This window comes from Elephantulus edwardii, unplaced genomic scaffold (assembly GCF_000299155.1).
Source record: "Elephantulus edwardii isolate Elephantulus edwardi_28Jun2011 unplaced genomic scaffold, EleEdw1.0 scaffold00044, whole genome shotgun sequence".
Lineage (NCBI taxonomy): Eukaryota > Metazoa > Chordata > Mammalia > Macroscelidea > Macroscelididae > Elephantulus > Elephantulus edwardii.
The window spans coordinates 6,151,917-6,164,233 of record NW_006399794.1 but is presented as its reverse complement, the minus strand read 5'-3'; the positions used below and the strand labels follow the sequence as shown (position 1 = coordinate 6,164,233).

General features: G+C 42.3%; 2 protein-coding genes across 2 annotated transcripts in view; one reads left to right on the top strand and one right to left on the bottom strand.

Moving 5' to 3' along the window:
• TRIM66 (tripartite motif containing 66) overlaps window positions 1-7,023 on the bottom strand; it is a 92,434-nt gene extending 85,411 nt beyond the window's left edge. The window contains exon 1 of the mRNA XM_006885602.1: window positions 6,934-7,023. Within this exon, the coding sequence (XP_006885664.1) occupies window positions 6,934-7,023 (90 nt within the window). The remainder of the gene's footprint in view (window positions 1-6,933) is intronic.
• A 282-nt stretch (window positions 7,024-7,305) lies between these two features.
• On the top strand, window positions 7,306-9,867 carry RPL27A (ribosomal protein L27a). The gene is made up of 6 exons (XM_006885601.1): window positions 7,306-7,384; window positions 7,483-7,616; window positions 7,709-7,772; window positions 8,212-8,287; window positions 8,767-8,941; window positions 9,739-9,867. The coding sequence occupies exons 1-6, from the start codon at window positions 7,306-7,308 to the stop codon at window positions 9,865-9,867; spliced, it is 657 nt and encodes a 218-aa protein (XP_006885663.1).
• The last annotated feature ends 2,450 nt before the right edge of the window (window positions 9,868-12,317 follow it).

Below are 12,317 nucleotides of genomic sequence, written 5' to 3'. Positions count from 1 at the left end.
TGGGATAATTGGGATGGGAGTGTCAGAGACAGTGCGATTGGCACATGACAGAGCAGAGTTTAGGGCTGTTGTACATAGGGTCGCTATGAGTCGCAAGCACCTCGATGGCACATAACAACAACAACAACAACCACCATGGACTGCCAAGAGAACAAAAGAGGTCTGTCATAGAGAGGGTAAATATAGGTTGTTCTTTGGAAGCAAAGATGTTGAAACTCTATCTCCCATTTTGTTGGGCATGTTGTTAAGAGGGGTCCTTAGTGAAGGACATCATGTTTTGAAGGGTGAAAGGTCAGTAAGAGAGGAAGACCTTGGAAGAGATGGATTGACACAGAGACTGGTGGGGTCTGGTGGGTCCAAGATGGTGAAGTTGGCTCAGTATAGGGCAAGTTTCAGAGCTGTTGTATACAGTCGTAGATGACTCAATGGCACAAAACATCATCAACTAAAATGGCAGACAAAAACTCCTAAGTCTTGTAAAGCTGAAATAGAAAACTATATATACTCTTGCTATAAATGGACTGGTACAATTGATTTTTTTTTTAAAAATTAACAATATAAAATTCATCATATTTGAAAAAAAAATAGCAATATAAATTGAATACTGAATGTTCCTACTCTATAATCTTGCAAATTCAAATTCCTGATAATTTATCTTAGGCAAGTTAATCAAAATAATAAAAATATACAAATGTTCATTTTATCATTATCTCTAATAAGAAAACAAGAATTAAAAATTTAAGAGAAAACAATACACAAAAAATGGTTTAGTAATTTATAATATATGATGAAAATGAACTATTTTTCAGCCATTAAACATAGTAAGTTACTAAGACCAGGGAAGTCACAATATTAAATGAAAAGTAGAATACAAAAGCATGTATATACTAAGATCATCAGTTGAGCTAGGTTTCTATGTAGACAAGAGGTAAAAGGTGAGTCAGAAATGAAAAAAGCATTGTGACGGCATTTTGAGGTCTTAATATTTATGTATTTTTTCAAAGTTTTCTTTAATACTGTATTATATTTTCTATTACTTTTTTTTACTGTCTTTTCTATTCTCTTCCCCCTCCTCAAATCTTTCTGAAATAAATTTGGATTTCTGAGTTTTCCTTCTTAGAGAGGAACAGAAATCCTGGCTCTGCCCTTCTTAAAGAAACAATCATCTGTTCGTATACAAAGCAATACAATATTCCCAAATGGCCAAATCTAAAGACACAAAACACCAAAAGAGCAAGAACACAAGGCAGGACTCATCCATACCACGAATGCTGTCAGAAAGACTGATGAACTTGGGAACCTAGAGAACAGAAAAGGAGAGGAGCCCCAGGGTGGAGGTTCCTGAGGCTACCTGCAGAGAGGTCTGGGTACTAAAAAGGTCTGTTACCTTCCTCACCAGGCTGCCGACTGGCATAATCTTTCTCATGCTCATTTCACAGTTATTTTCTGAGGTCTTGCTTTTCAAGGGGAGGCACACACAGAGCTCAGATTCTTAAGATGTCACAAGACCATGCTTTGCCTCAGAAGAGATGTCACAGAGGAGGAGGGCATTTAAGGGTCATGCATGCCCTGGGTACTTGGAGTAGGGAAAGGACAGAATACCTTGTGCCTAATGTCTGATTGTTCAAAAACTTAGCTTGATTGGCTTTCTCAGAGGTGGCAGACTAAGGGAAACTGAACCACAGTAAACATCCCCAAACAAACCTGTAAGTCACAAGAGCACTTTATGAAGGAGAGGCAGCAGACTAGAAAGGCAAGTCAAGACAATCACCCAGGGAGAGCAAACTGTCACTGAGAAAAATGCTAGTGAGCAAAGAAGCCAATATAGAGTGTGGGTCCACTTAGAGAGGAATGTCTCAGTCACCTAGCTAGCCTGAGGGACAAACTGTTCCGGTACTGTTGTTAAGTGTCTTCAAGTACAATTCATAGCACCCTATGAACAAATCTGAACCCTGTCCTATCCTGTGCTATCCTCATCACCTCTGACACACTTGAGCCCATTTCTGCAGTCACTGTGTCAATCCATCTTTTGCTCACCCTCCTATCTTAGGTGAGGAATAGCCTCTCCTAATAACATTCTCAAAGTATGAGACAAAGCTTCACCATCTTTGTCTCTCAGGAGCACTCTGGCTACAGTTTTTCTGGATACTTCCTGTATTACTGAGGAATCTGAAGAATTATCCAGAAACATCATTCAGAACCTCTGTCTAGTCTTGTTCCTTCTCTAGGAGTCAGTTACCACTGATGGTCACTTTTTATTCCCAAGGCTCTGCCCCACTTACCTCCATTTACAGACTATCTTCCTTAAACTAGTTTTCTGGAAGGTTCATCCCAGTGGACTTTATTGGCCAATTTTTATTTCAATAAGAGGATGATCACTTGTTCAAACTTGCTCCCAACTACTTAAAGGTCCCTCTTTTTGTTAACCACAGGCAGTATGTGATTAAGTGTTGAAGGAGTGATGAAAATCATGCTGTGAGGTCAGAGAGGGAGTGGTCACTGAGGTAAAAATAGGGGCTCTAGAAAGAGACTGAAGCCAAGTCTGAGCTATTTCTTTTCCTCTGCAGCCTTTGGCAAATCATTCAAATTCTCTGTGCCTCAGTTTTATTCATAAAACGGAGCTCGTAGTGCTGACCTCTCATGCAGATATATTTTGTAAACTTCAAAGTATCTAGCAATGTTAGCTATTATTACTATGGACTAGAGTGTTCAAGGAAGTGCTCACAGATCTGATATGGGTTGGAGCAGGTGGCACCTAATAAGTGTTCTGGGAAGAAACATAGTAAGATGAACCTTAACAATCGAGGAAGACTTGGGAAATGTAGTTAGAAGTGGGTAGGCACTCCAGGCATGAAAATAGCATGACCAAAGACACAAAAGACAGGAAGTACCAAATTATACCATGTAAGGAAGAAGTTGAGGACAGACAGGTGAGTTATAGTCTGTTCAACAGGGAGAAAATGAACTTAAATAAGTAAAAGGGTAAAAATCATATTTTAGGAAGTTTAACCTTAAAGAGGTATGAAGATGGAGGGATTGGAAGAGGGTTAAAATACACATCGGGTGATTATTTAAGATGGGTGTTGACTATTCCAGATAAAAACTATATCCAGATGAGGGTCTGAATGAAGGCAGACGTACTAGGGCTTAGAAAGAAGAAAATGTGAGAGACATAGAAACAAAAGAACACAGTGACAGTATATAAGAGGAACAGAAGACTTGGGGACCATTTTCAGGCTTTTCTAGCATCATATGTAGGTAGACAATGGTGGCATAGTCAGTACAAGGGAAGGAACTAGTGAGTAGGGAAGACTGTTCTTTGGATGTTTCATTTGTCTGCAGAATGTTCAAGAACACTAACACACTATGGAACTTAAAGACAAGTGAAGTGCACTGAAGATTTCAGCCACAACTGTACTAATGAAAAGTAGACAGAAGCCAGAGGATCATCAACAATATTGGGCAAAATAGAAGAATCAGGAAAGAAGTTTGAGAAGTAACCAGAGAGGGAGAAGGAAGGCAAGAGCTTTTTAAGAAAAATTAGTGAAAGAGGTGAAGTGCAATAGAAAGGATCAATGGTGAAAGATATCATTAAAAAAAAAAAAAGCCAAAAAGAAAAACCAAAAGAAAGGATCAATGGTATAAAAAATGGCAAGAGTCTAATTAGCTTTGGTTCATTGGTACAATTGGTTCACTGAAGATCTGGATACAATCTTTTACTGTAATGGTAAGACTGAGAACTAGATCACAGTGGATTAAACAATAAACAAGACACAGGAAAATACAACTGAAGGACTGCTATCTTAGGGACCTTGGTTGTAAAAAATAAAAATAGTAAGACAGGAGATAGAGACAAGAAAAATTTAAGATGGGGACCTAGAACACATTTTAGTGGCCTAGTGGTAAGAAAGGCACATGGTTCAAATGGACTTGGTGTCCTGCGGGAGGATAGAAAATGTCCTCTCACGCTATTTACTGTCTCTGAAAACATGCTGGAGTCAGCAATGGGTCAGTTTCAACATGATGGTACACAACAATAACAGTAAAGGGAGTAAGGCAGAGAGAAAATGAAGGAGTGAAATCTTGAACATTGAAGTCAACCTAATAAGAAAAGGTATTTTTGACTATAAATGAAGACCTGGAGGTGAATGTGTAGGTATAGTCTGCAATCATCTCTTGAATAATAATAGCATGTTAGGAACTTGGGATTCGTGGATAAGGAAAAGAATTCATGAGACCTTAAGGAATTTTGTCCAGCAGGAAATATATAAGCACTCTCGTGTTACAAAGAGAATTGCCCTGCTAACTCAAAAGCTATACCTCTCTGGAAGGTGAAGGATGAGGAATCTCCTTCCTTGAGCTTTACACCCCTGGAAACCCCAAATGGAGGGTCAACTGAGTTGGTTCCAATCAGTAGGCAATGAAAAAGATATTCTGGTTTGTTTAATAGCAGATAGGAGAAACCAGCAATTTTGACTAAATGAGTTAGAGAAGTCTTCACAGAAGTGGAATACCTGTACTAGATTCAGGTGAGGTAGCGACCTAATACAGAAATGGGAGGAGTCACGGGTGTGCTAAGTATGTTTCAATAGAAAACATCAAGACTGTTGTTGTTGTTCTTATGTGCTGTCGAGTCACCTGCAACTCATAGAGACCTTATGTACAACAGCCCTAAAGCTTGTTCTATCCTGTGCCAATCTCTGACACACCTACCCCCATTACTCCAGTTACTGAATCAATCCATCTTATCGAAGGTCTTCCTCTCCTGTGCTGTCCCTCCACCCTCCCAAGCATGATGTCCCTCTCCAAGTTCTGGTCCCACTTTGCATGCAACATGTGCCAAGTATGTCAGATGAAGCTTCAGAATCCTTGCCTCCAAGGAGCAGCCTGGTCTCACCCTGTCCAGGACAACCTTATTTGTTTTCCTAGCAGTCCATGATATATTCAAAACTCTTCTCCAGAACCAGAGCTCAAAGGCATCAATTCTCCTTCTATCATCCCAATTCATTGTCCAAATCTTTGATGCATAGCAAGTAATTGCAAAGACCATGGGCCTGGATCAGGTGCACCTTAGTCTCCAGACTGACATTGTTGTTCTTCAGTACTTTGGAGAGGTCTCTGCCAGCAGACTTTCCAAATGCAATGGAAAGCGTATAGTCATTATACCAAAAAGCAATTGGCAGACACAGAAGAATTTGGTGAAACAACGTACGAGTGATGAAGGAAGACGTTTAAGCTGGTCTGGAAGAATTGGCAAAAACCAAGGCTCCAGGAAATGATGGCATATCGATTGACATATTTCAACAAATGATGCCTTGGTTGTGCTCACCAAGTTGTGCCAAGAAATCTGGAGGACAACCACCTGGCCAACTGACTGGAAGATATAACAAATATAGATGTGTTCTCATTCCAAAGAAAGGTGACCTGACAGAGTTGGGAAATTATTGAACAATATCATATGCAAGCAAGTTTCTGCTGAAGATTATCCAAAAACGACTGGAACAGCACATCGACAGAGAACTGCCTGACATGCAGGCTGGGTTTAAAAGAGGCCATGATACTAGGGATATAACAGCTACTATCAGATGGATCTTGGCTGAACGCAGAGAGTACCAGAGGAATGCCTGTGTTTCTTTAACTATGCAGATGCATTTGACTGTGTTGATCACAACATTAAGACTAGAGAAAGTATTTAAATGAAATGCCCAAAGTAGCCAGGCATATAGTGTTCAGACCAAGACAGAATAATTGATGCCTTTGAGTTGTGGTGCTTGAGAAGACTATGGAATATACCATGGGTTGCCAGAGAAAATACAAGTTTATCGTAGAGAGGCTTAAACCAGCCTGTTCCTTGGATGCAAGGACTTTGAAGCTTTGCTTCTCATGTTTTGGGAATGTGGCCAGTAGGGACCAGTCCCTGGAAATGGACATGTACTTGGAAGTGTGGAGGGACATTGTGGGATAGGAAGACTCAGATGAGATGGACTGACACAATAACGGGGTAATGGGGGGGCAGGGGGTAGGTGTGTAGGAGACCATGAGGATGGCTCAGCACAGGGCAGGCTTCAGAGCTATTGTACACTCTAAGTGTGTGACTCTATGGCAAATAATAACCCGACTGCTCTCTCCCCTATAGGAGTTGGAACTTACTCATAGCTGACCCTCCCCAGTGGGTTTTCAGAGGCGGTAAATCAGACCAGAGGGGACCGCCCATCTTTCTCCTGCAGAATGGCTGGTGGATTTGAACCTGTGTTGGCTGTTTAGCTCCTTACCATTAACCACCAGAGCTCCCTAATAGCATTCAGTTATTTAAAAATAAAATGTATTCCCAACGAGAGTCTCTTTACAAAAATTTTAATCCCGAATAAATAATGAAATGTTATCACAGGAAAATTGTTAAACAATAAATAAGCAATCTTAACGCTTAACAGCTGAGGAGGTCGATCTGTTTTCCATATAATTTTCCAGTACTTTAAATGGTGGGGTAGGGAGCTCTAGGGATGTAGTTTATAGCGAGTTGTGCGGCAAACCCAAAGGTCTCGCGTCGGCCTCAGTTCAAATCCACCAGCGCCTATCCTGGGGAAAAAAAGGGGGATTATCTTCACGTTGTATAGCTATAATACCAAGAGATGGTCGAGGCAGTTTAGAGTGTTTTTAAGTCGGGTAGATTTGCATTGTGGGGCGGGGTCACATGATGTAAGGCTTACCTCCATCCTGAACAGTAAAGCTACATTCAATGGAGGTTAGATTCTTGAGCAGCGTGGGTAACGAGCCCACAGAGCTGCTGAGCAGTACTAGCTGAGTGGAAGTAGGAGAAGGGGCGTGGGGAGTTTCTTAGGGCACGACATCAAAGCTGAAAACTGAAAAATGGATGTGACTTCTAAAGAAGCAGAATGAAGGGCAGCGTCTTCTCCAACGCGGTGCTTTTCGTACCACCGACTTCTGAAACTCAGAGACGTCCAGAGTGATGGGACAAGTTTTTAAAGGAAAACTGGGCGCCCACTGAGGACTGTGAACAGGCATGTTCCCGAGGGTGGTAAGGGCAGTATGTAAAACGGCTTCAATCGGGCTCCAAGGGAGCGGAGGCAGAACACCGGTGGGTACCTCACTGCGGCGGGTGGACAAACACGCAACCGCTACTATTGGGGCCGAGAAAGCCCTGAACACCGAGCTCTAAATCCTCAGCGCCTGAGACCACACAGAGAAACAACAGGATGTCAAAAACGTCGCGAGAATTAAGCAGCTAAGTCGCTCAAGAGGAGGAAGTAGGCGTGGCAACAAAGAAGCAGCGGCCGGAAGTGATGTATGGGCCCCGCCCCCGCACTTGATATCTCGCGAGACTTCACCGAACACCGGTCTCTTTTTCGTGTAAGCGAACGAAATGGTAAGTTGTTTTTCTGCTGCTCTTTATTTGCAGCTGGACTTTTACTTCCATCCCCCAATCTTGGCTCCATTTTCTATGTCCGCATTTGGCGGCAACAGGACGTGGGTGGTCGGTCTGGATCCCGCGTGGGAATCCTGCAGCCATGTTCGATCTGGGATTCAGTCTCCCGGCCATGCGGCTCCGAGCGCCGGGGCGCTGCCCGGATAAGACTGCTCGGCCCTCTGGCCTTTCCGTAGTCTCGCATCAAGGGGAACTAAGCCTCTTCTCCCACTACCCTTCTCGTTAAGAAGCTTCAGAGACCACTAAGCTTCCATTTCCCCACAGCCGTCAAGACTGAGGAAGACCCGCAAACTTCGGGGCCACGTGAGCCACGGCCACGGCCGCATCGGTAAGTGCTGCTGGGTCGGCCTGGAATCATCCTAGCCGGATCGATCCCACCTAGGTAGGAAATTGGTCATCATTAGCTGTTGATCTCTTCCTTTGACGATCCTATAGTACTCGGATGTTAGAGAATATCGTGCCGGTGAAGGATAAATGAAATGGGTGTATAGTTGAATTGAACGCACGGAGAATGCTGTTATGTGGACAGCTGCAGCATTGTTAAATCTGGCGTCCTGAAGGGATCAAAACTCGAGGTTAAAAAAATAAAACCCAAAATAGCACTGGTAGCTTAGTAGATAGGTAGCTGGTGATTTTTTTTAAAAAAAGATAGTTTATAGAGTACACCGCATAAATAAAAGCCCAGATGTGTAGGGAAATACTTGTCATTTACGAGAGATAGTAATGAGTTGTGGAAGACTTGGCCATGTAGCATTGTTTCTCTCCAGGGAAGCACCGGAAGCACCCTGGAGGCCGAGGTAATGCTGGTGGTTTGCATCACCACAGGATCAACTTTGACAAATAGTGAGTATTTTACTGATACTGGGCCTTGAGGGAAGGCGCAGGGTGGACTGGCTCAGAACGTTCTCACTACTAGGCACCCAGCTTAATCGAATCCTTTCTCTTGGTGACTTAACATTTGATGGGAATCAGGAGATCTTGTCATCGAGGCTAGAGTCACGCTTGGGTATTGGTTGTTGCCTTGGTGTGCTAGAGCTTTCGAAGAGTAATTGCTGACCTTATTCACTGGCTGTGGGTCTTGTGGCACAGTCAGTCACCAGGTTAGCGACACGCATCAGACTGACCTTTAAGATTGTTAGGCGAGTTTATTCTCCCAAGAGTATGTTTTACATAGAAGACCGATACATAGTCTTTTAAGTCACTAGTTTTTGGTGCTGGCCTCTCACTTAACTCTGATTCTTTGTAATTGAGTATTCCTTTCCTCAATTCATTATCAACTGGTTAATTAGAGTGAGGTTCTAAAAATGGTTGTCTTCTCCCAGCCATCCAGGTTATTTTGGGAAGGTTGGTATGAGACATTACCACCTGAAGCGGAATCAGAGCTTCTGCCCAACTGTTAACCTTGACAAATTATGGACTTTGGTCAGTGAGCAGACAAGGATAAATGCTGCAAAAAACAAGACTGGAGCTGCTCCGATCATTGATGTGGTTAGATCGGTGAGTGAATTGAAGGATTGTTGCTTTTATAGATTGATTTGCTTTCTTGAAATCATAAATGTACCAAACCAGTAACCTACTAGATAGATAATTTAATCTTTGATAGTGTAACTGGGTTTTTGACCATGACAAAACTTAACACCATTATGGTCCCATTTTTTTCTCATCAGAAAAGAGGAATAGATAACAACTGTGATTCAAACAAAATGTTTGAGAGTAAACATTCCCTCTTTTCATTTGTTTTTTTCACTTCTTGAGTATACACAAACATTGTGTTTACATGAGGCTCAGTTCTTTTGGTGTCAGGGATTCTTTATATCATCTATATGATAAAATTCTAATTTGCTTAATTGCCATTCAGAATTAGAGAGTCTTACATAATTAGCTCCAGGATTTCTTGGGCTAGAGCCCTGTGAAAACTCCTAGTTGAACTTTAAATCCATCTTTCCAGCTTATTGTATTTCCTTGAGCACTTTTGGTCGGGTGTGTCCAGGATGTGGATGTGGTTTTCCCCTTTTGCCAAACATAGGGAAAAGGGATTTGTATTTTGCTCGAGACTAGAGTCACATCCTGATGCTGCTCTTGTCTTGGTGTGCTAGAGTCCTCGGAGAGGATCTATCTGCTGGTCTGGATTCATGGGTGAGGGCAGTCAGTGCCTTTGTTAGTGCCCTGATCAGAAACATGCCATACCTGGCTTCTAGAAGGTCTAAGTTGGTAGCTGTCTTTTCTCATGCCTGTTTGTGAGTTGGTACTTGACTGGGTTATTGTAAACTTTCTGTTTTGTTTTGTTTTTCTAGGGTTACTACAAAGTCTTGGGGAAGGGAAAGCTCCCGAAGCAACCAGTCATTGTAAAGGCCAAATTCTTCAGCAGAAGAGCTGAGGAGAAGATTAAGGGGGTTGGGGGGGCCTGTGTCCTGGTGGCTTGAGGCTGTGTTAATTACATGGAGGTTGGGATCTGATCTTTTGTGGCATCTATACCTACACCTCTCCTCGTGCAGCTAATGCTGAGCAGCATCAGGATCTCTTAAGTATGGGGACCTGTTTCCCTGCTGATGGAGATGCATTAGCACTTCAGAGGTTTGAGTCATGATCTAATAAAAAACACTTAGATTTATAAAGTGGACATTGTATCTGTTACAATCACTCTGTTTTGTATTCTGAGTATACTGTCAGTGGAACAGTATGCTCTAGATGCTCTGTGGGGCTAAAAAAGGACTCCTGTTTTGATGGAGCACGTGATAGAATCGACTCAGCTGATACAACTGAGTCAAAACCTGAATCCAAATATATTACATGAACATGTGTGCTCACATGTTCCTCCCCGCAGGAAGATTTGGTAGACCTGCACTGACAGGCTCATCTTTAGGTTAGCAGTTTTGAACACCAGTGGATTTAGGCATCAAAGTGGGGGTGGAGTATGATCCCAGAACACAATTTTAAGGATTCATTAAAGAGCTTAAGTAGATAATCAGTGTAAATTGCATGTTCTTAACATCTCAGTTCTTTGTTACATTTTTAGGCTTTCTTAAATCCCAAAGAGTTATAACAATGCTTAAATAGTAATCAAATGTCTTGTAGGATCTCTTGGTAGCATGATGTGCCTTAATAGTCTTCTGATGCTGCTGACTTGAAAGGCAGTTGGAATATATTTGCAGAATCAGAACAAAATTCTTCAGGCCTTTCAGTACAGAGGTTAGCCCCTTAGCTGTTAGATAATGGGTGGCTTGATTCACACCAGCTTAACTCATTGAAAGAAAAATTAGGTAGTCTACTGTAAAAGATCCTGTATTAAAAGTTCTCTAGCAATGGGCCTTTAAGAGATCTAATTCAGCATCAATAAAGTGATGATTACAGTAGGCTTGAACAAGGTGGATTGTAACCATTAACACAGAATAAGGTAAGATTTTGAGTTGAAGTTGACTCTTGTAACACTGAGGATACCGGAAGTTTTACAACCGCCCAGGCTTAATTTCAGTGCCAAACAGTGAGCTGCTCTTTTAAGGTTTGGTACTTAAGATTTCATCATATCTGGTAAAATTAGGGAGCTCAGAAGCTGGGCTGCCGTTCCTGAGACACTGAATCCACCACCAGCTATGCCAGAGGAGCAGTCCCCTGCTAGAATGAAAAGTTGGGTTCTGACTCAGTGGTATGTCTGTGCCTCTTTGCAAATTGTTAAAACCATCAGAAGCAGAAAAGTCCCCCTGAGGGATAGATGTTGCAGAGTCATAAGAGGAAAGTGGGTGAGTAGTTCAAGACCGAGACATCTGGATAGATGAATGTTAAAAACTCCAAAGGTATGCAGTTCAATACACCAGCTGCTCTGGGAGGATGGGCAATCTTCATGTGCCTCTGAAAACCTGGAGGGGGTCAGTACCCAACAGGATATATGAAAATTGGTTTATAAACTTTAAAAGACTTGTAAAAAGCCACACCCTCCATTGTTAAAAACCACTAAACTGGACTTAAAGTCTTGGGGTGGTTTTTTTTTTTTTTTAAAATTATGGAACTGTTAATGAATTTGCGCAGGGGCCATATTAATCTTTGCATCGTTTCAATTTGAGTGTGTCTGCCGAAGCGATCACTGGACTTTGAAGTTTTAAAATACTGTACTGTAAAGTAGGAGCCAACACGTAGCTGACCCATAGGCTGTAAAAATCCAGAGACTACTACCATTATCATTTCCTCTTGTGGAGGTGCAGCGCCTAGCAGTGTAACTCCCTATGTGCTGCCTTAGAACCCTAATGCCTAGACCTGGAAAGAAAAGCTGAAGGCGCATACTGCCGCCATAGAAGAGAGAGCGGGATGTTTTTCAGAAGGGGCGCCTACAGCAAAAGCCTAGCAGAGAGCTTAGGTCCTGGGGTTAATGCAAAACTAGCCTCAGGGAACTGCTCCGTGACTTTGCTCTCCAGCCTTCAACTTAAGGTCCCCACTGCTTTTACTCCCGACTCTTCCCGCCCCGGCCACGCAGTGAGGTACTTCCGGAGAGTGAGGTTTTGGTTCCGGAGCACGGCCAGAAGCCACTTCCGGTAGGGTCAGGGCTCGCCCACGTAGCTCAAAGGCTGCTCTAACCTGGCAGAGCTGTTTGGAATTTGGGGTTTTTTTTTACCCCCGTAAGGTTGTCAAGGATGAGAAAGGAGGAAATAGCAGAAAGTAGTAAAAAGATAAATATTAAAATGGGTGAGAAGCAGTATATTAAGGTGATCTACTTTTTCTAAGTTTTTTACATTTTTATGTTGGTTTGCTTACAGAGTTCATTGTTTTCACTCTATCATTAACGTTGTGTTCCACACAGTCATTCCCATTCATTGTATTATATGAAATTATTCACCATTGAGCTATGCCCACTGGCTATGCCTGTGTTCTGGCTTTCTAAATC

What these genes read in the sequence shown, in the direction of transcription:
- RPL27A (XM_006885601.1), top strand. Translation starts at nt 7,306, where the DNA reads ATGGGCCCCGCCCCCGCACTTGATATCTCGCGAGACTTCACCGAACAC. An exon ending in CCACGGCCACGGCCGCATCG is followed by an intron (nt 7,773 to 8,211) that starts GTAAGTGCTGCT and finishes GTTTCTCTCCAG; the next exon opens with GGAAGCACCGGAAGCACCCT. An exon ending in AGGATCAACTTTGACAAATA is followed by an intron (nt 8,288 to 8,766) that starts GTGAGTATTTTA and finishes GTCTTCTCCCAG; the next exon opens with CCATCCAGGTTATTTTGGGA.